The 25,911-nt window shown below is 46.8% G+C and overlaps 1 protein-coding gene across 2 annotated transcripts; it reads right to left on the reverse strand.

Annotated features, from left to right (window-relative positions):
* Window positions 1-3,037: 3,037 nt before the first annotated feature.
* Window positions 3,038-16,639, reverse strand: Cfap20 (cilia and flagella associated protein 20). 2 transcript variants are annotated; one of them, XM_032887821.1, is made up of 6 exons: window positions 16,300-16,639; window positions 6,672-6,751; window positions 5,384-5,495; window positions 4,714-4,902; window positions 3,882-3,992; window positions 3,038-3,451 (listed from the first exon to the last, which is right to left on the reverse strand). In XM_032887821.1, exons 1-6 carry the CDS (start codon window positions 16,381-16,383, stop codon window positions 3,446-3,448), a joined length of 582 nt encoding a protein of 193 aa, XP_032743712.1. In that variant the 5' UTR covers window positions 16,384-16,639; the 3' UTR covers window positions 3,038-3,445. The 2 variants fall into 2 exon arrangements, with proteins under 2 accessions (XP_032743712.1, XP_032743711.1); XM_032887820.1 differs by lacking the exon at window positions 3,038-3,451 and having other exon boundaries at window positions 3,849-3,992.
* Between the last annotated feature and the right edge of the window lie 9,272 nt (window positions 16,640-25,911).

Below are 25,911 nucleotides of genomic sequence, written 5' to 3' on the forward strand. Positions count from 1 at the left end.
TGTGTGTGTGTGTGCGTGTGTGTGTGTGTGTGTGTGTGTGCGTGCGTGTCTGTGTGTGACGGCATCTGTCTTACAAGTCTGAATACAGGATGGGGACCAAGTCCGTGTGTGTCACACGTCATTTGAATTTGTCATGGGATGTACTCCCTCTATGACCCATCTGTGACACAAACATCTGCACCTCAGCTTTCTACCCTCAGCCTCGGAGTCAGGTAACACGGTTAACTGACCAGCAGCCTTTATCGCTAACGCCAAGCCAAGTCTAGTCCTTGAGGCAGGGGGATGCCAACCCAGGGTCAGGACTTCCATTAGGTGACCTGGGTCCTCAGACCTCTCTGTCACTATTAGAGTGGTTTCAATGTCTTCCTAAGTAGAACAGGAGTGTGGGTTATTTACTCTGTGACTCCAGAAGGTTTTGGCTAAATCCACCGCACATCTAGGGAAACTGTTCGAATCCCTGAAGACTTCAGGAAGTCAGGTCTAGTGCCAGCCAGCTTCTAGGCTGGCCACAAACGAAGCAGTCATTGAGCTAGTGAGGCCATGATAGATCTCTGATGTCCAGAATGAGGCCCTGAGGCAGCTGCATGCCAATTACAAACTGTCATTTAGAGGCAGCTTCTATTAAAACATGACTTCCTAAGGTGCTCTGGTTCAGTGCAGCTCAGCCTGCCCCGGTGACCCCAGACCAGGCCTCCACCCGCAAGGTCTCCCCTTCCCTTAGCTTCTCAATTAGTAATCGCCTGTCATCTTCCTTCTGAATTGAACCACAGTCAAGGGCCACATTGTGGTTGAAGCCACTGTTCCGCTGGCCTGGCTCCAGCCTAGATAATATCCGTTTTCCTCAACATCCCCCACTTCCTCTCGGATGGGTATGCGGAGCATCAGGGAAGTCAGCAGCTGCTGTCCGCCACCCTTTAGAGGCTGGTGAGGTAATCCCCAGCACTGGCTGACGAGGGCCTCAGGGTGAAAGGGGCTCTGTGTGGAGGAGAGAGTCTTACTGTTTCTCTCAGTCTGCAGGAGCACTCCACTGGTGTCCTGGCACGAAGAGGAGAAGAAAGGCTACCCCAGACTTCCTTGCTTCCACAAAAGCATCTTTCACTCCAAAGCAGACACAGACTGCAGTGAAGATCCCAGCACAGTGGCAGGCAGGAAGCCCTGTGGAGGTCACTGACCGCCCCACTCCCACCTTATTTCGGGAATTTCTTCTGTAGAGGGGACAGGCATATGGCATCTTAAAAAAAAAAAAAAAAAAAAGATTGGGAATGCCTGCTAGCTGAACGTCACCTGCACTAAAACCTGAAGGTCTGTCAAGACGCTCAACCGCCAGGGATTCTCAAGACAGGGTAACAGCTGTGGATGGTGGCTCTGCCTGGCTTGGTGGCCCAGCAAGGAAGGTCAAAGAATTAACAGGTGAGTGTACCTGGACCTTTCAACTGCAAGCAGAACAGGGACATAGGGACAGTCACATAAGGTAGCAATGGGTACCCCTTGCTTGCTGACCTCAGAGAGCTCAGAGTATCTTGGAGGCCAAGTATGTTGGCAAAAGGTGTTCCTGCCTTTTCAATTTCTCAGGAAGTAGAAACTGTAATGAGATATTTCACAATCTGTTTTTACCAACATCAAAATGGCTCAGGTAATGACACACAATCCAGAAGAATGGAGACCAGTCTCTGGCATGGCTTTCTGTTCCTTTTAAGACTTGGACTTTTTTTTTTAAAAGATTTATTTGCTTTATTTATATGAGTACACTGTAGATGTCTTCAGACACACCAAAAGAGGGCATCACATCCCATTACAGATGGTTGTGAGCCACCATGTGGTTGCTGGGATTTGAACTCAGGACCTCTGGAAGAGCAGACAGTGCTCTAACCACTGAGCCATCTCTCCAGCCCGACTTGGATATTTCTATTACAGAAATATTATCCTCAAAATGGATTAGCATTAAGTAGACCCGTTGCCCAGAAGCTGCCCTGCCCCAAGGCAAGCAGCTCTGTCCCCATCTTCCACAGCTGATGTCTGAAGGTTCCATACAGAGGTGAGGATACGCTCGCTCGGGTCTGAGCAGTGAGCTGGCTCAGCAGGTGACCGGCTGAGAGAAAGCTCAGCCCCACCTGACTACTCCATCCCCTGAGCTCATGGTGGAAGAACCAAAAATGGTCGTGTGAGGGCCACATTACATGCTAAGTCACGCACGGATATCATGTGCAACATTATTAATTGGGGGGCAGGTGAGATGTTCAAGATAAGGTTTCTCTGTTACAGTCCTGGCACTCAATCTGTAGACCAGGCTGGCCTCAAGCTCAGAGGCTTGCCTGTGCCTTAAAACAAAAAGTTCTTCTGGGAGACAGTTCAGCAGCAGACTCTTGCTGCCAAGCCTGATTACTTGACTTAAATCCGAGGACCCACAGTGAGGAAGGAGAGAACTGACTTCTTAAAGTTGTCCTCTGACCTCTCCATGTATACCCTCCCATAAATAATAAATATAATCTTTAAAAAACTTAGTTAGGGATGGTGGCACATACCTTTAATCCCAGCACTGGCAAAGGCAAGCTAATCTGTGAGTCGCAGGCTAGCCTGGTCTAGTGAGTTCCTGGCAGACAGGGCTGTGTAGGGAGACCTTTTCTCAAACCAACCAACCAACCAACCAAAAACAAGAGTTCTTCTGCAAACTTAACTAGCACCACCATTGATCTCAGGGCCACCCCACTGACTGTAGGGATACCCACAGGGATCAGGCAAGTCCTTAACCTGGGGATTTGCTCCAGAGGGAGAATCCGACTGAGAACCATGAAGAGGGCTACAAGGACGCTTTCAACGGTGTGTGAGAACGACCTAGGTTAAATGCCATCGTGTGCCAAATTGAATTTACAAGCCACCCTCCTAGTAAGGTCACTCTCCCAGTGACATCCTGGCTGCATTCTCTCATAGTTCATCTGGAGGGTGCTCCGGTCAGTGCACCCTTGCCTGTCCTGTCCTGCAATCAGTTGTACTGTCATAGCAAAAGAACGAGAAAGATACTCATGAAAAAGTAATGTGGAGGGAAATTTACAAACCAAGAATATAGCATTTTATTCATTTTCAGATTATGTGTATTACACAACATATACATATATTTAGATAATATATAAAAGAAATAAACTATACGAAGAAATATTGGTCTGAACCTGCCTTGTAGGACGTCTTTAATTCTTCCGTTTGTTGAGTGTGTCTCTCACATGCCAGGGCAGGCAGCACAGGAAACCCCAGCACGTGTGTGTCACTCAAAGCTCTGCTTTTCTCCACTGAACTTCGAATGCAAGGAACACAACTGTGGCATGGTCACTGGTGTCCACGACAAGGACACAGTAGTCAGTGAGCCATAGCTCAGTGGATTGTTTAAATGTTTTAGCTTCCTTTTTAAACGAAGACTCAGCGTCCAGAGTCTGTCCCCTCAGCCGCTGTCCAGTTATTGCTGAGGGAGGGAAGCAGGATGAGCAATCAGTTTCCGCATTAGATAACGAAGTCAGTCCCACCAGCCCCTACTCTGATACCCGAGCGGACACCAGGCCATGGGGGCACAGTGTGGCCGAGTCCACACTGGACACTGCTTGCTCACCAGCCTCTGAGGCCGACAAAGGATCAGAAGGAGGGCATTCCTCCAAAAAGAACCATGAGCAGAAACAGGAAGCCGAGAGGGAAGAGGCGATGCACGCAGTGGCAGCAGCAACAGAACGGGCCACAGCTCACGCCTGACTTGGCGCTGCCATGCTAGAATGTGGACTAAGGCCTGGCAAACATGTCTCCAGTGCCAGCCCGGCCAGGCCAGCTTTTGGTCAAGGGTATGTCCCAGGCCATGGCTCCCCATGCCCACCCCCTGGCTTCCTTCAGGAAGGGTGTCTTACTTTGGCCTTGTTCTGAACTGGTAGATAGAGTTTGAACTCTGCTGGCAGCTCATCCTCTGAGTAGAGTCTGTCTGAGAAGTAAACCCTTCGGATACGACAGTTTGCGTGGATCTGTGGAGACAAGACTCACTGTGACAGGCTAAACACAACTGTTTCCTCTATTACTGATCCTACCTATCAGAAGCTCTCTCATGGACTCTAAAACGTCAAGTCTACTAGCAAACTGGGGTGAATTCAAACAGGGGGATTCAGGAGATGGAGCGACGGCTCACTGATTAAGATAAGCTACTCCTGCAGAGAGAGAGGACTCAGGTTCAAGGCCCAGAATCCACATAATGGCTTTACAACTATCTGTAACTTCAGTTCTAGGGGATCTGACATCCTCTTCTGACTTCCTCAGTACCAAGCATACATGTAGCATGCATATACGCATGCAGGATACATGTAGTATGCATACATACATGCAGGCAAAACATTCATTTGTGTGCATGTGTGCATGCATACATATATATAAAATTCGAAGAGTTGGTTCAGTGGTCAGAGCACGTGCTCTTGTAAAGGGTCCAGGTTCAGTTCCCAGGACCCACACAGAAGCTCACAACCACCCCTAATTCCTGTGGATAGTTTCTCGGTATCCAGTAGCTTTTTCTGGCCCTCTAGACATGAACATGGTGCACAGATGTACTTGTAGGCAAAATGCTTACACACGCAAATCTATAAACTATCTTGAGGGGGAAAGGGGGAAGATTTTACGTGTAGAATTTACTTTGTGTCTGTGACCTGGTTATGCTAGCGAGTGTCCCTCCCCCGTGCGGCGCGGAAGGCGCAGTACCTGCACTCTCAGGGTCTCGATGTAGTTTGTACCATATGCCCGCCGGGTGAAGTCAGACAGGTTGAACTGAATCTGGTTCCAGCCATCATCCAGCCGCATGGGCATGGTACAGATGAAGGGCTTGACTCGAGTGGTGCTCTGGTAGTTACTTGCTCGAAACCTCCGACGGACGTTCTTGTCATCTAGTACCTGCAACACCCAGAGGCCACACTAGTTCCATGCTCTCAGGCTCAGAAGAGCTCTTCAGACAAGTGCCTGAGCCCCACGGTGTGGACCCCAGGGAGAATAACAGGCCAGAGACAAGTCACAACTGGTGACAGATGGCCCGGAAGTAGCAAGTTTATATTATTTGTTGTCAAGACAACAGCAGCTGCTATGACATATGACACAGCCTGCAGGCTTCTCAAACCATAAAATGATTTCATATTCCTTCCCACTAAAAGCTCAAAAATACTAAAACAGAAATTATCACTCAAAATTAAATATTTTCTCCCCAAATGGACCTGTTAATCTCTAACCTGAACTTTCTTTTTTTCTGGGTGCTATTTCTCGAAACCCCACAATAAAACTTTGGTTTGGAACAGTCTACTGAGAGCAGCACCAGCTTTAGCAGAGGCGGCAAAGAGCACACGCCAGCGGCTAACACGCAGCCCGAGTCGAGCTCCCTCACCTGCACTTCGAAGGTAAAATACTTCTTCAAGTTTTTGATGATCATGACAAGGAAAGGTAGTTTAATCCCCAGCGTCTTCTTAGGGTCCGCAGGACACGTGATGTATGTGGTGCTGTCAGCAGAAACACCAGGGGACGGATTACTTGTTTTTCTTCCTTTGTGGTGTGTATGATACCACACAGTCCAAGACTAAAAACTAGAAAACAGCTAACGGACTCAGCTTCATCACCTACTGAACCCCTTAACAGTTCAGTTAGACGCGTGCTTCCCAACCAGTTCAGTCCCTAGGACCCACGTGGTAGGAAGAGAAGACACTGACCTCCAAACACAGACCACCATGGGTTGAGCACCATTCTGAGTTCCCCATACACACATTCGAAATAAGTAGAACAAACAGTTAATGTCAAGTGTGGCAATGTGCTGGAGGCCACGAGATCAAGGGCAGCTTGGGCAATATAAAGGGAGCATATCTTAAAAAAACAAGAAACGAAAACCTAAACTAGCTGGGTGTGATGGCTCACGTCTTTTTTTTTTTTTTTAAAGATTTATTCATTTATTATATATAAGTACACTGTAGCTGTCTTCAGACACACCAGATGAGGTTCTCTTACAGATGGTTGTGAGCCACCATGTGTTTGCTGGGAATTGAACTCAGGACCTCTGGAAGAGCAGTTGGGTGCTCTTAACCGCTGAGCCATCTCTCCAGCCCAGTAGCTCACATCTTTAATCCCAGCACTTGGGAGGCAGATGCGGGCAGATCTCTGGGAGGCTAGCCTGGTCTACAAGACTACACAGAGAGTTCAAGGACAGCCTGCGCTATATAGTGAGATCCTATCTTGAGAAAAACCAAAACCAAAGAAACAAGCAAATGAAAAACCCAAACCCACTCAAACAAAAGCCTGAGAGCAACAATTAAGTCTCTGAAGAACAAGGCTTGGGAAGTTCTTCAGTAGAGAAGATTTCAGTTCTTGTCTAAGGTAAATAAGAAAGGATGGAGGGGTGCAGCTGAGTGCTCAGAACAGCACTTCCACACTCTGGCTGAATGGTAACACTAAGCTAATTGTTTTCTAAGCTGGGCATGGGACTAAGAGCTGTATTTAATCTGCACTAACCCTGCAGGAAAACGCTCTCATTCTGCAGACGTGGACACTAAAGCTGGAGATCAAGTAAGTTGCCTGAAATAAGCTGTAAGTGGTGTAGGGATCACAGTCTGACTGTGCAGCCTGTTAACACTGAAGCCAATGCCCTCCTGATGTAGAATGTCCAGAGAACAGAGCTGGCAACCTACCTGACATTTGTCCCTTCAATCTCTAGCACCAGGGACTGGATGTCATTGTCAGTTATTCTTTTGATGTGGCCATTCCGTACCTGTAAAGGTGAAAATCCATCAGTGTTGAGGTTTTCGAAACAGCTTTATAAAAATTCTGAAGGTTGACTGAGTGCATTTGAGGAAAAATGGCCCAAGGCTCACAACATACAAGCTGGCAGCAAAAGGTCAAGGCCTGTGTATAAGAGAGTGTTCCCGTACCTGCCATGTGGAATAAAGTCCTTACTGATTCAGATTTAGCTAACATTTACTCTCTACTCTGTCAACAGCAAAGTTCCTATATGGTATTATTCAACCCACAGCAGAACAACAACAACAACAACGTTAAGTGGTAAAAATCTCATTCACAGATATGAATTAGTACCAAGGACTGGAAACAGGAGGTCCTAAGCAGGAGACTGGGTTTCCTAGACCTTCCGCTCACCATAGTATACTTGTCTTCTGTTACTCTGTGAATTCTTCTTTTTTCCACTCTTCTCCACCCCTTTTTTCTACCCTTTCAACCATCTAACACTAAATAGGAGAGCAAAGAGGAGGGAAGGAGGGAAGGAGAGAGAGATCTTTTTTTTTAAAGACCAGTCTCTCTCTTTTTTTTTTTTAAACTTTTTTTTTTCTTTTTTTTTTTTCGGAGCTGGGGACCCAGTCTCTCTTTTTTAAAGCTTCATTTACATGAGTACACTATAGCTGTCTTCAGACACACCAGAAGAGGGCATTGAATCCCATTAAATCCCATTACAGATGTTTGTGAGCCACCATGTGGTTGCTGGGAATTGAACTCAGGACCTCTGTAACAGCAATCAGTGCTCTTAACTGCTGAGCCATCTCTCCAGCCCAAGAGAGAGAAAGATCTAAATAAAGTTAGGGGTCAGAAATGGGGAGATGTAAAAAAAGAAAGAAAGAAAGAAATGGGGAGATGTTTATCAATAGACTAATTTCTGCTGACTAGGGGCATCTAGTGCCTTGTGACAAGTTTAATCTTTGCCATCAGGATATCTAATCTCTTGCTTCTTTACTCATGATTGCTTAACAAACTAAAACTAACAACAACAACAACAACCCCTCCAACAACCTACCAAGAGCTTGCCTCTCAGGGTCCTTGTAGTTACAGATCCTCTGAAAAGTCCCCACAACTCCACACATCACACAGTCACAGACTGCAGCTGGCAAAACCACAGCCCTGCTAGAGCACCAGACAAATCACAGTCAGCTGCTGTGCAGTATGAAGCAGCCCCACATTCCAGACTGGAGACTAAAATGAAAACATATTCACATAATAATTCTGTTTCTCAAAGAAACGAAAACTCCAAAGTTACTACTGCATGGCTTCTTTGTCCACAAAGATTAATAAACTACTGTCATCTGGGTAAGAGGATGTATGCCTTGATCCCAGCTCTCCAGAGGCAGAGACAGGTGGATCACTGTGAGTTCGAGGATGGTCAGGTCTATATAGTTGGGTTACAACACAGCTAAGGCTATGTAGAAAGACCCTGTCCCAAGCCTCACCTGTTGGTGTCTACTTCTAGAAAGCTCAAGTAGGAGATTGCTCTGAGTTACAGGGCAGCCTGGGCTACACATAGACCTTGTCTCAAGGAAGGGGTATGTGGTGTGGTGTGGTGTGTGTGTGTGTGTGTGTGTGTGTGTGTGTGTGTGTGTGTGTGTGTGTGTGGAGTTTATTCCTACTTTTCCTTTACCTTCTTTTTATATAGTTTTTTTTTTTTTCTCAAGTATAAGTTCAGGTCTTTCCCATATCATGTACAGGCATTCATTTTCACCCAAGTGACTTCTCCATTTTCTGATTTACTTTCTTCAATTATATTCTCTAGACACATAATTTAGCACTTCATACATATACAGATCTACAAACTACACAGAATATGAGGACCTCTCATTAAATATGAATTCCTTTTCACAAACAAACATTTCTGAACACTAAATCCAAAGCAGTTAATATGCACAAGAGACACAGAGCTGAATGTTCTATTACGGAAAAGATCAATCGCGGGTGGGAGAGGCTGCAGGAGAAAGGAAACAAACCTTCTGGGTACTAAAGAACAAACAAACAAACAAGCAAAGGCAGGGCTGGGCCAGGCACTGGCGCACACCTTTACTCCCAGCTCTCAGCGGGCAGAAGCAGGAGGATCTCTGTGAGTTCAAGGCCAGCCTGGTCTACAGAGCAAGTTCCAGGAGAGCCAGGGCTTCACAGAGAAACCCTATCTCACAAAAACCAAAACCAAAAAAAGGGGTGGGGGGTTGAGTTGGCCGCACAGTCAGTGACTCCACCTGACTGGCTCAAAGCTCCTTGTTTTTGTTCATTAATCAGCCTGGTGATTATAATTTTATTTCTATTAGATTTATATATAGGGAGAGGGTACTAATAATACTTTTTCAACACAGACTATAAAAATTCTGCTCTGGGCTTTACCATCAGTCTCTGTATGCTCTACCAGTGAGTCAATCTAAATCTACCCCCACTGTGTGCAGTGTTCCCCAGGTGACATCTGTGAGGCTCAGCCAAGAATAGATCAAATGACACCCATCCTTAGGGTCCTCTTCAGCACTCAGCTCAGTGTGAGGCATAAGCTAAGTGTTCAAATATGTGCTGACTCTGGAATCTGTCACCCTAAGAGCTGGCACATCTGAATAGGTTCAAGGAGGGTTTTAAACATTCCTGGATAACATATCGACTGTAGACTATTATAGGACACTGGAGATCATGGGACCATCAGAAAGCACATGAAACTAGTGGCATGAAGAATGCTTCTTACAACACACCCTTTAGTGCCATTTTCAGGCACAGAATGCTGGGCTAGATGGGCCTCTCATTTCTGCCAATGGGGAGCAGTTCTTGGGTTGTCAAGACACAAATGTCACATTGAAATGCTTCTCAAACAAAGCTGGCCACATTCAATGCCCTTCTGCTCTGAATTCTGGGCTACTTTCCAAAAGAGATTAAGAGCACAAAGGCTCAAGTCTGTGTAGAACATGCCAGCACTGCCCACCTCCTTCCCCAATATTCCCAAGCAAAGTAGCAAGATTTCTCCTGTATTTCCTGTGGAAAATCAGGAAGAATCTGTCAAAAAGTTATTTCCAAATAGTGTGGTATAGCACACTGATAAGAGCATTCCAACGAAATGCTATATTAATTTATAACATACACTAGTTATTCCCAACAACACACACATTCCTTCCTTCTAAAAAAAAAAGCCAGCTACAAGAGCAGTGGACTAAGAAGTATTTAGGCTCTCAAGTCTACTATGGCAACATGTTGATATTTATCCAACATTGTTTCAAATGGCCTTAGTCCTACCGCTTCCGAAAAGCTCTCCATCCAGAGTCAACAAGAGATCTTCCCAGCTCAGAAAGCGCAGCCAGGTCTTGTAGGGAGGAAGTGGCCTTCTGCCCTTCCCTAAGTTTACAGCTTGCAAATTTTACCCACTAAGTCCTTACAAAGGGAACAATGGCTTCCAAAGCATGCAGAGGCCAACAGAGGGAGCTAGAATGCACTCCAGTATCCTAGGCCTCTTCTCATCCAGAGGCAAGCCAGCCTGATTGTTAGTGAGTAATTCACTAACAAACATTTCCCCCCTTATAAGGCCCCTTTCAAAGGGCTGGAAATACAAACTGGCTGGAAAAATGGAGTGGGGTGCAGACGGTGGTTGGGGATGTGAGCATTCAAGGACAGGAGACTTCTCAAAGCCTCTTCTCTAGGCTCTGGAAGAAGGGAGTGGTTCTTGGGCAGGGTTTCCACCCCATCCCCTCTAGAAATGACTACATCAGCTGTGGTAGTGCATGGGTGTAAACCTTGCAAACTAGGATAGTCTGGTAAGTTCTGAGGCCGGCCTGGTGGACACAGCAAATATCAGATTAGCCAGTGCTACACAGTAATCCCCTGTGTCCAACAAAAACAAAACAAAACAGACCAGGCTGTCACTGCCTTTCAGGAAGTAACCCCATCCTCTGGGAAGCTTCTGGAAAACACATGTGGTAAGACGTATGGCCCCAGAAAGTGTCAACTTCCTTTCCTCAGCTCAGAGTTCACTAGGCAGGCCTGGCCTTCGGATGAAGATAAATGCATTCTCTGGCATTTAGGTGGAAGCAGGTTTCACTTGACTTCTTCCTCGAATTAGCTTATGACATGAATTCTTTCACGATCTATGCTCACACTCAGAGTATGGCCTATGAACACTTTCTTGCTTTACTATCCTCTCTCTAATACTTAGTCATAGGCTGAAGAGATGCTTAGCAACTAAGAGCACTTGCTGCTCTGGCAGAGGAGCCCAGGTTCGGCCTCTACACTCAGGTGGCTCCTAACCATGGTACTGCAGTTCTGGGGATCTGATGTGCTCTTCCAGCCTCTGCAGGAACCTGCACTTACTTGGTAAGCATAAATACAACCAGGCGAGTGCACAGGACTCTGCACGCACGCACGCACGCACGCACGCACGCACGCACGCACGCACAGAGATCCCTCAACCTTTGAAGTCAGCGTGATAGCGACGCACCTCTGGATGTCTGCTATGTGCTTCCAGAGAAGTTTAATGAGAGAAGACCCACCCCGATGGCTCAGTGGTTAAGAGCACTGGCCCAGCACCACATGTCAGTTCAAACTGTGTGCAGCTCTGGTTTCAGGGGATTGGTACCCTCACACAGATATACATGCAGGCAAAACACCAAGTGGAGATAACCAATGGACAATAATAAATAAACAAACTAATGGACATCAAATATAGATAAATAAAAGATTTAAAGAGTAAAAAAGAAATGCAAGATTAGTGTCAAAATTCTCTGCTCACTGATTCCTGATCTTCATATGTGTGGAGTCCCAGATGCCTGTCCCTGCTACCACGAACTTGGCCACACCTTTCTCCCTACTCCTACTTTCTCCTTAGACCAAGAGCCAAACAATAACTTTCTTACCTTAAGTTATTCTGCCACAGCAGCAAAAAAGCAACAAAATTATTATCAGCATGCACAGTAACAGGTTTAACAGGTTCAGTGGCTGCACTTAGGGGGCTGAGGCAGAAGGATCGCTACCTTGGGCTTCTAACTCCAGCTCAGTCTGGGCACATTGTTAAGATCTGAGTTTGGATCCTCAGCACCCACGTAAGCCGGGAAAGGCAATGCATTGCCTATAACCCCAGCACTGGGAGGTGGGGATGGGCAGATAGGCTGGTCTGGGTTCAATACCTAGCCAGCTTATGTCTACCTCCAGCTTCCACAAGCAAACACGTCAGCACATACACCCCACACATATGCATGCACACACACACTACTCATGAGAACCCAAAAAAGGAAGAAAATGAATGGACTTCATAATGACGTATGTAAATGTTATTGTATTGTATTCTTATTCATCCCTGTGCACCTTGGCCCATCATCCTACACACGAAGTATATGGCGGCTTTTGAACCCAAGGCACTGGCAATTAGAGACGAGAGTGATCCTTGGATTCCAGACACCAGGGGAGCAAACCCTCAGCTCATCTCAGTCATTCTCCCAGGCTCTTCATGGTTGCTGGGCAACTAATAAAGAACACTGATCTTCCCCCTTCTCTGTGTAAGCCCTAGGGAAGAGGGTCAAGATGAGGGAAAAATAATACTACAGGGATAGGGAGGAAGCTGGCCAATCTCCACAGTTCTACAGAGTGATTCAAAAATAACACATTAGCTGCACCATTCCCTCTGCCCGCCTCCCCCACCTTCATTTTCTGGCTGCACTCACTCACTCTGCAGCTGAAACCTCAGCCATCTGGCATGTCCTCTTAGTGACACATGTCCCGATTTACATTAAGCCCCTAAAGCTGTCTACTGCAGCAGGAAGTATGTGCCCAGGGCCAGGGACCTGGCTCCAAGTCAGAAAACAGGGAGAGAGAGCCCTCTGTGGGAAACTGTGGTCAGAGCTCAGCCTCAGGGACCTTGGGCTGCTCTCCACCTGCAGTACTTTTAGAACTAACACACGACAGGCAGCTCCAGACATATGCAAATGATCCCTTTAGCTAATCTGGGTACCACAGTGTGTCTTTCTTTCTCTTCCTTCCTTTCTTCCTCTCTTGTACTCCCTTTCTTTCTCCCTCTTTCTTTCCAGACCGGGTTTCTCTGTACCCCTGGTTGTCCTGGAACTCACTCTGTAGACCAGGATGGCTTCAAACTCTCGGAGATCCACCTGCCTACTGGGATTAAAGGTGAGCACCAGCAGCACCTTGTTCATAGTGTTTCTTGAAAGGGCACAAGTAAACGGAACCCACTGTTTCCATCCTGTTACAGTAAAAGATATTATTCATAAAAATAAAGACAGCCTGGGAAAGTGAAAATCATTTTACTCTTTCTATCCAAAGACACTCAGTTCCATTCATGGAGGCCAGATAGATTTAGCACATATCAACAAGATTTATTAAATTAAAATTCAGAGTCTAGGGCCAGCAAAGTAAGTAAGATAAACCTTATTGCAGCCAAGTCTGATGTCCTGAGTTCAATTCTTAAACCCACACCGTGAAAGGAAAGAACCGACTCCTATAACTGGTTCTTTGACTTCTGTGGGCACAGGCAAGAACATGTACACACACACACACACACACACACACACACACACACACACACACACACTAAACAAAAATGTAGTGACTTTTTTTTTAAACTTTGGAGAGGGACTTTATTCTTTCCTAAAATGAGAAACAGGGACCCAGGCATCATGCCCACTTAACAAGATCAACAACAGACCCTGATAAAGTCACATTCCATGGAGAAACATCAGCAGCTGGGAGGAGAGAAGAGAGAGCAGAACTCACAAATCAGTCTGATGGGCTTCTAGTAGCAACACAAGCCAGTCCCATGGACTTCCAGCGCAGCAGCAAAGAGGACTGAAGCTCATGCAGTACAGTGCAGGATGAGGAACACTCTGTTTTTTATTTTTGTTTTGAGACAATAACTCACTAGGTCACCCCAGTTAGTCACCCTAGGACTCGCTGTATTCACCAGGCTGAACTCAAACTCAGAGACTCCTCTGCCCTTGCCTCCTCAGTGCTGGGATTAAAGCTGTACCCACCCAGCCCTAACATTCTTAATAACGACAGTCGGATCTGTTGGTTCCAGAAGTCAAGCAACATTAAAGAGCCTGTTGATTCTTTCTGAGCTCTTGGTCTGAAAACCAATAAAGATTTGTCTCAGATCTTAAGTAAGTCCCAGCGTGACAAGGAGGATGCAGAGGCTGGGAGCTGACAAACTGAGCCTGCAGGGCCGAGGCAGCATCAGAGGTACTGCTTCCTCTGCACTGAGCCGGAGACCAAGGAAGATGTGGGTGGACTTGGGGTGAAAGCCAGCACCAACCAGTGCGGGAGGTTTTACGTTGCAGAGAGCTTCATGGCCTTCACATGCAGGAGTCTGTTTCTAAGGAGGGGCCAGTGAGTGAGCCTGGACAACTAGTTAGGCAGATGCCAGCCATTAGAGGTTTGGGAGAGGAAAAGCCAAGGGACGATGACTGCACCGTCTTAATTTCAGAAGCCTAAGCAGATGCTACACCCAATCCTTCAAGATTGTTGTTTTATGGAAGCCAAGTAGGCATTCTCTCTGTGCACAAATGCAAAAGTCAGAATAGTAAATATTTGTGATATCAAAATGGAACCCAAAATAGTCCTCAGTCAGTGTGTAGTGTCTACTGGCAAAGGGCCAAGCCACGTGTAGGTAACAGACAGCCCTATCATCCTCTACCCTACAACCAGACCTTACTTCCCAGGAAAAGGGCAGTTCCCCCTCAATTCTGTATCCGTAGACAATGCCTGTCACTCAGGTGTTGCTCAGTAAATCCCTGATAAACATGATCGATAAACATGACCAGTTCCCAGGGTCTCCTTGACTGGACTGTTCCCAGTTACTGGGAACTTCATAACTTAACTGAGGAAAGGCCTGAACACAGCAAAGCTAACCTGGAGGCCGAACTTCCCCTCCTTCCTTGCCTCCTCTTGCTTCAACTGGAGAAAACCTCTCCCTTAAATGCTAGTCTGTCAAATCCAAACAAGAGTTGGAAACATAACTAATTTCTTTCCAAAATGTCTGTTTAATTTACTCCATGTAACTCTGCTCCAACAATGTTTCTTACGTGTTTATGTCATCAGGGTACCATTGGCCCTTTAGAGGCGTTGTTAAGGGACACAGCGAGCGCACCATGGTTACTCTGCTTTCTCTGCCATGTGTAAACATGGTGACCAGTCAAAAAGTCGGGCTTGAAAAAATAAACTACATCCCAGATCAAAACCAGGGGGGAAATGAATGCCTCTGAGAGAAGTTTCGACACTTCTCTCCTATCTCAAACCAGCATGCTCTCCAGACCTGTTCTGACTGCTTTACACCATCGCTTCAGACAGCTGAGCTTCCAAGCTCAAGCAGCTCACGAGCCTACTCTCTGTGCCCTCTGGCTGTTCGTAACTGTCCAGATACCAAGCTGGTGAGCATCCTCCTCCAAACACTGCCAGGTGGACTTGCTCTGGGTTCTCGTTGCAAAGGTCTGATTTAAGAGCTCCTGATGCTTCGTTTCAAAATGAATAAACACTCAGGAGAATGGGGGAAGCTAAGGGTCTGCTTCCTACGCCATACTCTTGACATAACTCTGGCTATGGATCTGAAAGAGTTGGTGGTCAGGCTGCTCACGTACCAAAGGCCAGATCTTGTTGAGCTCTCAACTGACTTGGCCAAATGACACGATACTTCCAACAGGCTTCTCTCAAAGCTGTCCTCAGAACACACGACTCTCTAGCAGTGACAAGCTGAAGGCAAGTCAGGTACTCTGTCAACCACTGTGCGCCTCAAAGCCCTCCTCTGTGAATTAGGAAAGACACTGCATTGTTCTCGTTCTACTACCAATAATCTTGACTTATTCCACCCATTCTATATACATCTCTATGAACACCACAATAGGCATACCACCTCTCTCCATCTTCCCCCGCCGAGGGCAGAACTAAAGCTACTCCCTAAATCACCTGGCTTCCACATTAGAGTGCCCACTTTATATTTAAAAAAAACAAAAAACAAAAAAAACGAATCTTCACGAGAAAAGAAACGCCAAGGCATTTCTGCTAGCTCTTAATATCTCCAAAAGTGAGCAGGGAAGACCACCATCTCATGTGACAAACGAAGATACCATCCATTCCAGAGGACGGCTAGATAAAAATACGGAGGCTTGACACTAGGTCTGCACTTGCGGCTCTCGAGAAGCCTCTAACAATCACCTTTGTGCAGTTTTCCTAGTGGAGAAAGCCGGTACAGGAGGAACAGTACGGACTCTAAGTTAAAGAAAGCTCGCAGCAAGTTCCAAAGGTCAGGCTGTCGCCGGTCAATGAAACCGAGGGAGCTAATGAATGAGACCGGAACACGTCTGGCTTGGCCGGTGCTCAGGATGCCCGAGAAAGAGGCCCTCTGTCTAGAGGGCAGCACAGTGGCTGGTATCAGCGAACACATGCATGTCTTTCATCAAAGTACTATGCGTTTCAAGCTAGGCTGTGGACCCTGCACCCATTCTACTGACCAGGAAGCCGAGGCTCAGTAGCCACACCATTTCGTGGGCGGCGAGTGCCCCGCCCACACCCCGCCCCATCGCTCACCTTTTTGTCCCAGATCTGCAGGGGCTTGCTGCCGATGCTGTAGAGGATGGAGAGGAAGCCGCTCTGGAACGTGTTCTTGAACATCTCGCCAGCCGCGGCCCCGCAGCCGCCCTAGGCCCGGGACTGGAAATCGGAACCGAACGGCGAAAGAGAGAGGGTGCCGCCGGTCCGAAGGAAGGACACTGAGCTGCAGCCACTGACGGCGGGAAGCGGCGGATCCGCAAGCCTCGGTGAACACACAGCCACCTCAGCACCGAAACCACAGCAACTGCCGCCCGCGCCGCCAAGCCTGCCTGAGAGGAGGCGGAGCGCCGCCGCGGCCCGCCACGGATCCCTCCGCACGCCTGGGCCCGCCTCCCGGAGGCGCATCACCCAGTCCTACCGCAGAAAGAGCGGTTTCCGGTTCCTTCCGCCCTTAGGCCCGCCCCTTCCTGCCCCCTCGGGAGCGGAACTCGGTTGCCAAGGGACTATTCCCCGCCCCTCCCCACTGCAGCCGAGACTTGCTTCAGAACAGCGGAAGGAGACCTAATAAGTTACCGCACGTGTTTACAGTGCCTGCGTGGTGTCATGGGAACCGGGAGGCGTGTGGAGGGGTGGAGTCACGCCAGACACCTCCCTTGAAGGGCGGGAAGAGTAAGGAAGGTGGCTTTGTGCCAACTACAGATAAGCACTACCCCCGGTGTGTTGATGCCAGACTTTAATCTTAGCACCGGATTTAATCCCAGTAGAGGCAGAAAGTTCTCTGTATTTGAGGCCAGCCTGGTCTACATAACTAACTCCAGGACAGCCAGGACTCGGAGACAACCTGTCTCAAAAAACAAATGTGGGTTGGCCCAGGAGAACAGGAGACAGAAGAATGTGTAAGCTAATGAATCAGTATTGAGTCCCCTATTTACATCATCTTTAATTATCAAGTCACTGGGTTGGGGATTTAGCTCAGCGGTAGAGCGCTTGCTCAAGTCACGGTGAGTGAGACACTGTGAAAGCAATACCCTGGGGAAAACATCTCTTTAAATGCATTGATCCGAAAACAAGAAAGCCTGAACATTAAGATATAAGCGAAAATTAATAAAAATTAAACACAATTGGACTGGTCCAGTTGAACCAATAGCTGATTCGTTTTTTTTGTTTGTTTGGTTGGTTGGTTGGTTGGTTGGTTTTTTCTTTTTTTTCGGAGCTGGGGACCGAACCCAGGGCCTTGCGCTTGCTAGGCAAGCACTCTACCACTGAGCTAAATCCCCAACCCCAGCTGATTCGTTTTTAAGAGTTTGAAGCAAAGGCAATCACTTTAGCAATTTTAACGATCATAGTTGCAAAGTTTACACGTTTACTGTGTGACAGGTATAGGCAACGCCTTACCTTGCATTAACTCACTCAACCCTCACACCAGAACTTTGAGTACTCCAGCCAGAATTTCTAGATATCGTGAAAAACATGTGAATATATTACTGTATAAAAATGAAACTTGTTATATGGAATTTATTTTTGCATGATATCTGGAGATTCTTTATGTACTCTAAGCCAAGTGAATAATTTATAACTTGTTTTTAAATTGTTCAGAATATCCTCAGGAGGAAAACGATTCAACATAAGAAAGAAATGATGGCGTATGAGTTTCGATGGTGATTTAAATGCTGCATATAACTAACCACTTGATATCTTAGAAAAAGTAAATTATTTCTAGAAATAATTCACCAGTACTAAGTCTGGAAATAGAAAACGGAATGACTAATAAATAATTAAGGTAATAACTAAACTCCTCAGGAGGTTCTGAGCCCTGTGTCATGGCTTTTTTTTTTCTGATTAATGTAATACAGATTATTGAGGAAGCTATAAAAAGTGACATTACAGTCACTCATAATATCACATTCAGAAATAATTATATGCCTCTGTATATTGTCTCCATGCCTACCTGCCCAGTCCTCCTTAATCTGCCCTCATCCCATCACATATTAATGTGTGCAGACAGCCTCAAAGGCTGTGGTTGCTAAGATCCATCCTCTGGACCAGTGCATGTGGAATCCATCACTGTCCTCCCAGCCAGGCATCTGCATTTATCTCTCCCCTCCCCCAGGAATGGCCATCTTCATACATCTTCCCCTTAAAAACCCGGATGAGAACTTCTTTGGCTTGTGTGTCTGCTCCAGAGTTACTAGATAGGAATAAACACGGTCCAGTTGGATCGAATGGCTCTTGCAAATCATGTAGCCATTGACGTCCCCACAGACAATGCGTATAGAGACAACCATTAGTCTGCTTTCTAAAATTTGCAGGTCTGAACTATGTACATGTTGTTTTGGCTTATTTTTTTCACTTCCTGACTACTATTAGGCTGGCTCATCTTTTCATAGGCATTTAAAATTAATTTAAAGTCACTTCCTTCTATGTTTTTATTATATGTGTATGGAGATGTCTCTCCCTGCATGGATGTCTATGCACCGCCCCACCTCCCCCATGTGTCTGGTGCCTGTAGAGGCCAGAAGAGGGCCTGGAGTTACAGAGAGCTGTGAGCTGCCCTGGGGAGCTAGGAATCAAGCCCTGGTTTTACTGGAAGAGCAATCAGTGCTCTTAACCACGGAGCCGTCTCTCCCGCCCCTCTTCACAGGTCTGTAATTGCTTTTATTTGGGGTGGGCAAGAGGGATTGTTGGTAAAGACACCTGTCACGAAGCCTGAGGATCTGACCCACAGGATAGATGAGTGACTGCCTCAAGTTGTTCTCTGAGCTTCCTACACACACACACCCCTCCTCTCACACACACAGAGACTTTATTTTTTAATTGCTCGTTTGTGTTTTTTGCCCACGTCTCCACTGAGGCTCTTCATCCTTTATTGGTTTGTGAGGCCTAGCATTCACCTCAGAAGCATCTGCCGCTGAGTGGCGTTGACAGCTTTGCTTTCCTCTGTAGGCCACCCACTCCTGTCAGTGGCACGTCCGAGACCTCCTTTTCTCAGTGGTTTTCAAGACCATTTTTGTGTATAGTAAGTTTCCATATATACACCTGTCTCTTTCTGAGCTCTCTCTTCTAGTCTCCTGTTCAAAGTGCTTATACAAAACACCAGTTGCAGGCCTTTAATCCCAGCACTCAGGGGGCAGAGGAGGCAGAGGAAACAGAGGCAGAGGCACTGAGAGGCAGAGGCAGAGAGGCAGAGAGGCAGAGAGGCAGAGGCAGAGCAGAGGCAGAGGCAGAGGGGCAGAGGCAGAGGCAGAGAGGCAGAGGCAGAGAGGCAGAGAGAGGCAGAGGCAGAGAGGCAGAGGGGCAGAGGCAGATGGCTTTCTGACTCTGAGGCCTACCTGTTCTACACAGTGAGTTCCAAGACTGCTAGGGTACAGAGAAACCTTGCCTTGAAAAATCCAAAGGGAAAAAGAATGCAGTTCTTATACCAATACAGACCACATTTTTGTCAGTGTTGTGGTGTACCTTGATATCTAACAGGGCAAACATTTTCTATTTTTCCAAAGCTAGTCTGTAACAGGTCTTTGTTATTTTGTGCATTCTTTTCCCCCCACCCTCTATCCCCCTGCCCTTGGTTTCACCCCCTATGACTAGATAGGAGATAAAGGAGAATGAAGGGAGAGAGAGAGAGAGAGAGAGAGAGAGAGAGAGAGAGAGAGAGATCTGAATCTAGTTTCTTTTTTCTTTTGTTTCTTCTTTAAGCGTGACTACTAGCCACCAACCACCATCCACCAACCCTGCCTCTTGGGGCCGTAGCATTTATATAGCCTCTGAAAAATCTCCCAGAATTCTATCTGCAGCAGACAAAACCTCGCCTCTGCTTAGAGCAAGAGGCAAATCATAGTTAACTGCTATGGACAGTCTGAAACGGCCCCATATCCCACACCTGGGATTAAAAAGAAAGCACATTCTTGTAATATTTCTGTGTTTTTTATTTTAGAGATCAAAATTCCAGAATTGTCACTGCACTAGTTTGTCTAATATTCATGGGGTTTTATTTTTCCATTCAGATTTTACAGTAAATTTATTGCTCAATTTTGATTAAGATTAGATTGTTATAGGGCTGGAGAGATGGCTCAGTGGTTAAGAGCGCTGACTGCTCTTCCAGAGGTCATGAGTGCAATTCCCAGCAACCACATGGTAGCTTCAATCATCTGTAATGGGATCTGATATACTCTTCTGCTGTGTCTGAAGACAGCTACAGTGTACTCACATATATAAAATAAATAAATCTTAAAAAAAAGATTAGATTGTTATAAATTTGTTTAACAAAAGTATCTTGCCGAGCTTGGTGGTGCACACCTTTTACCCAGCATTCCAGAGGCAGAAGTAGATGGATGGATCTCTGAGTTCGAGGCCAGTCTAGTCCTACAGAGTGAGTTCCAGGACAGCCAAGGCTACATAGACCCTGTCTAAAAAGGGAAATAAAATAAAATAAAAAACAAACTTACTTTCATACTTCCTATGGCTGCCACGACAAATGACACTGTCTTAGGGTTTTACTGCTGTGAACAGACACCATTACTAAGGCAACTCTTATAAGGACAACATTTAATTGGGGCCGGCTTACATGTTCAGAGGTTCAGTCCATAATCATTAAGGTGGGAGCAGGACAGCATCCTGGCAGCCATGGTGCAGGAGGAGCTGAGAGTTCTACATCTTCCTCTGAAGGCTGCTAGTGGAATACTGGCTTGCAGGCAGCTAGGATGACCGTGTTAAAGCCACAGTGACACACCCACTCCAACAAGGTCACACCTCCTAATAGCGCCATTCCCTGGGCCAAGCTTATTCAAACCGTCACAGACACCATAGTACATCCTCAGTGACCCAAAACAACAGAACGTTTTTCTGTCCTGGAGGTGGGGTGTCCAAAATCAGTGTTGTCAGAGCCACTCAACTTCGAAGGTGTTAGGGGGAAGAAAATCCTTCCTGGCCTGCGTAATTCTTGGCTGACGGTAATATATAAAAACTCTCCATCCATTTTCTCATGGCCGCTTTCTTCTCTTCTGTATCCTCTAATAAGGATACTCGCCGTCAGATTTAAGGCCCACCTTGAATCCAGTACACCATTTTGAGATCCTTAACTACTGCCTTAGTTCCTGTTCTAGTGCTGTGGAGAGACAGCATGACCGAAGCAGCCTATATAAGAAAGCATGTGACTGGGGGCTCGCTTCTAGCTCCAGAGGGTTAGTCCAGGGCCATCATTTTGTTGAGTGTGGTGCAGCCATGGCGCTGGAGCAGTAGAGAACAGCTTACATCCTGATCCACAGGCAGCAGGTAGAGAATGGGATAAAGCTTGTCACAGGCTTCTGAAACCCCACAGTTCTCCCCGCAGTGACACACATCCTCCAACAAGGCCTGCTGCTGTGGGCTAGTCACCAGAGAAGACTGCTCGGACACAAGTTAAGCCAATAGAAAGTCTTCATTTGCCAGTGTACATTTGTTAAGTGTTAGGATCAGGATCCCAGGAGAGGTCTGCGCTCTCCTCAGGGTGAGCTTTTAAGCACAAAATCCATGTTCTGAGTTAACACACTTCAATTAGCAAGAACAGTTAGCCAGAAGCAGAACTACAAAGCAAGGTTAGCACATTTCGGGACCTTCCCAGAACTATGGACTTTGATGGATTCCTTTTAGTTTTGGCAGGTGGTTCTGTCTCTGTGTCTGAATGGCATTTGCATCATCATGGAGTTGTTGTGCTAAGATCTGGGGTCCCACTATAATACCTTCTAATTCTCAACCAGTTCATCCACGGGGAACCAAACATTCAAATATATGAACCATTGGGGGCAAACCACCTGCAAACCACCACAAGTCCGCATAGAAACCCACCTCTTTCCAAATTAGGTTACGTTCTGAGGTTCTGGATGACATGCATTTGAGGTGAACGCTATTCGGTTTACTAGTGTACTTTCCAGAGGCGATTTGTCTGATGCACTGTGCTGAGACCCCCATTCTCCATGCCCTAATCTTTCTCCTTCTTTATTTGTTCACCACTTGACAGTCTAAATAGTAATTCACCTCTCATTCCTTTCCTTTCCTTGCCCTCATTTTTGAACTTGAACCATGAGTTTCCTCTGTGTTGCCCGCAGGTATATTCCTCGGGTCAAACCAGATGCCCACCGCTTGAAGTAGCTATGCACTCCGTGTCGAGTCAGTGACTCAGTCTTGGACTTGAGGCTCCAGGCCACAGTGGGGCCTGTCTCTGTCCCTCCTCGCTCAGCTGATGGACCTGTTCAGAATCAGGGGTAAACTGCGTCATTTGCCTGCCCACAGAAGCTCTGTGAAGTGTCCTTTTCTTTCTCCTTAGATAAGCTATACACGCACGTGTGTGTGTGTGGGAAGACAGACAAGGACATTAGACATCTTGCTATGTCATTTTCTTTTATCCCCTTTAAATAGGGTCTGTCACTGAAACTGGAACCAGGCTAGCAGCCAGCAAACCCTACCAACCCTCCTGTCTCTACTTTGCGCAGTTCTGGGGTTCTGGGTGCTCTCAGCCATACCCGACTTTTTTCATGGGCTCCAAAGATTTGAACTCAGACCCCCATGCTTCTGCAGCAAGCACGTCTTACGCACTGAGCCACCTCTCTGATCCTGTCGGAGCCTTGTACCAGGTCTCTCTGCTAACTATGCAGTCTTCTCAGTTAAAAATGAAGATACCAGGCTGGAGAGGTGGCTCAGCGGTTAAGAGCACTGACTGCTCTTCCAGAGGTCCTGAGTTCGATTCCCAGCAACCACATGGTGGCTCACAACCATCTGTAATGGGATCTGATGCCCTCTTCCGGTGCGTCTGAAGACAGCGACAGTGCACTACTCATATACATAAATCTTTTCTAAAAAACGAGGACACCATTGGCATCTTGGTAATCAGCAAACACTGGGACAGAGGGAAGCAGTGCTTCACCAAGCTACTCATCTGCAATAAATATCTGTGTGGACTGTGTGTGGTGTTCTTTATATTGGGGTTGAAGACTTACTATGTGTACTGGCTAGTTTTCTGCCAACTTGACATGGGCTGAGTCATCAGAGAGGAGGGGCCCCAATCGATAAAACATGTCTCCAGTGGATCCGGCTGTAGGCAAGCCCGGAAGGCATTTTTAAATTAGAGATTGATGGGAAGGCCCAGCCCCTTGCGGCTGGTACCATCTCTGCCCCAGTAGTCGGGTCTGTACGGAAGGAGGCCGAGCAGGTCATGTGGAGCAAGCACTTCTCCATGGCCTCCGTATCACCTCCTGCCTCAGGTTCCTGTCCTGCTTGAGTTCCTTCCCTTGCTGCTTTTAATAATAACTGTCATGGGACTGAGTGAAGGAACCCTTTCCTCCCCGGGCTGCTGTGCTCATGGTGCTCCTTAGAGCAACAGCGCGCCTTACTAAGCACTACATCCCAGCTTCGGGTGCGGTAGCGACCTGCTGGTGAGAGGCAGGGGAATGTAGACGAATGGCTTGGCTTTGACATATTCCCTTTAGGGATGGACTATGCTTGACTCTGATCATGTATCCCAGGCCCTGTCAGTTTCTACTACTGTGGCAGGCACTCCATTCAGGTGACTGAATGGAGAACCGAATGGTCACTTCCGTCACTAACATTCACTTCAAAGATAAAGCAAGCCAAGTTTACCTAAATGAGGCCTTTCACAGAACGAAGCTTTAGATGGTGTCGTTCTTGTTTTCCAGCTGCCTCTGACATTGTAGTTCTCGTATGTATATTTTATAGCCTTCAACACAGTGTCGGAAACCTTGTTGATAACTGGATATTATCAATGACAGCAATGACCAACACAATTTGAATGTAGTCAGATAAAAAGACCACCAAGAGCCTGGGCTGGTGCGTCAGGCCTGTAATCCCAGCTACTCAGGAGGAAGGAGGATCAAAAGTTCAAGGCCAACCTGGATACAGATCAGACTGGGCAACTCCGTGAGATCTCGTCTCAGAATAAAAAGGCAAGAGGGCTGGGGGTGTGGTTTAGTGGTAGAGTGCTTTCCTAACAAGCAGCAGACCCTGGGTTCAGGCCCTCCGCACCACAAAAGAAGAGAGGCAATCAATGAGAGGGAAACTGCAGTATAGAAGTAAAGCAATGAGATCCAGGGGGCAGGCACACAAGCACCACAGATGCCAATCTGCACATTAAAAGCAGCTCAGGGGGAGTATCACAGAGCGTGCTCACAGATGCCATCAATGACACAGGCTTGGCTCGTTAACTCACAGTTCTGATCTGCCTGAGATCTCTGACCATTAACCTCTTTTGAGCCCGAACCGAGGCAGGGTGTATCATGTTGTTGGAATATTAAAACAGGTGGACATGAGTTTCTAATGATTGATTTTTAACCACGTGTGTTTAGTCACGTGCTCCCACATGTGAATGCAGGTGGTGACGGAGGTGGAAGAGGCATTTGATGTCCGGGAGCTGGAGTTATGGGTGGTTGTGAGTCACCTGATGGTGGTGCTGAGAATTGAACTCAGGTCCCCTGGGAGATGAGGACCCATCTCTCTTCAGCTTCTAGACAGACATTATGATGAGTAGACAGACCAAAGCTGTGATCTCTAGCCTGACAGACTGAGGAGTGAGTTTCTGATGACAGGGACAGGCTTATCTAAGATGTGTGAAATGTTTAAGGATGATAAGGTATTACAGGGTCTGAGACTTTGGAGGTAATATGAAACGCTCAATTTTTTTTTTTTGAAATGCCCGTGGTTTTAAATTTGCAATTGTAAACAATGGATGTTTAACAGTTCCAACTTATGAGTTTAAACTTAGGTTTGTGGTATCTGAATGGCTTTGGGAGATTTTTTTCATTAGCTGCTGTGCTCGTGAAATAAAACAGGTTATTATGTGGTCTAAGTTTGAAGTGTCTAAGGTGACTTGATTAAGCATGTGAGCAATGTCTGCAGCATTCACAGCTACAGGGAGCAGAGAAAGGCCATGGTAAATGAAATCCTGCCTGGATGTATGCTATTGACACAGGCACTGCCATGTCAAGGACCCCAGAGCCTCGAACCCACAGAGGAATGGCAAAGCCTTCCTCTGGTCCAGCGTAGGCATCAACAGTGTGTGTAGAAAATGTTCACCATAGCTTCCTTCCCTAGATGTTTAGAGGCCAAACACCGCTCCTCCACAGAGACCATTTCTACCAACATTAGCCAAACCTGTGTCCTCGATGCAGCCGTATGCCATGAGCACGCCTCCTTGTTTATCTGCAATGACTCTTCTCAACTGTGTGTAATAAACAGGCTGAGCTTCGGTGCAATGGTTTCTCCTGCAGAGAGCCCCGCCCATCCAATCCCAGCTCTCTGTCTCTGTCATTTCTTCATTCCCTCAACACCCCAGTCAGGTCCAAGTCCTCGGAGCCATGCCTGGAGGCAACTGATGAACCAATTAAAGGTTTCTTTGCCGTTCGAGTCCCAGAACAGGATCTGACTATGAACCTGAGGCTGGCTTCAAACTCTCAATCTTCTTGTGTCAGCTTCCTGAGTGCTAGAACTACAGCTGTGTACCACATGGCCCACATCAACCAATGTTTTTGTTGTTTGTAAGACAGGGTTTCTCCACACAGCCCTGGCTGTCCTGTATAGAACAGGCTGGCCTCAAATTCATAGCAATGCACCTGCCTCTGTCTCCAGAGTGCTGGGATTGAAGGTCTGTGCCACCACATCTGACAC

This window comes from Rattus rattus, chromosome 17 (genome assembly GCF_011064425.1).
Source record: "Rattus rattus isolate New Zealand chromosome 17, Rrattus_CSIRO_v1, whole genome shotgun sequence".
NCBI lineage: Eukaryota > Metazoa > Chordata > Mammalia > Rodentia > Muridae > Rattus > Rattus rattus.

Bases quoted from the DNA above. Each gene is read 5' to 3' on its own strand.
- Cfap20 (XM_032887820.1), bottom strand. From the start codon at position 16,383: ATGTTCAAGAACACGTTCCAGAGCGGCTTCCTCTCCATCCTCTACAGC. The intron at 6,752-16,299 runs GTGAGCGATGGG...TCACCTTTACAG, and splicing joins TGCAGATCTGGGACAAAAAG to GTACGGAATGGCCACATCAA. The intron at 3,993-4,713 runs GTACTGCGCCTT...TTGTCTCCACAG, and splicing joins TCGAGACCCTGAGAGTGCAG to ATCCACGCAAACTGTCGTAT.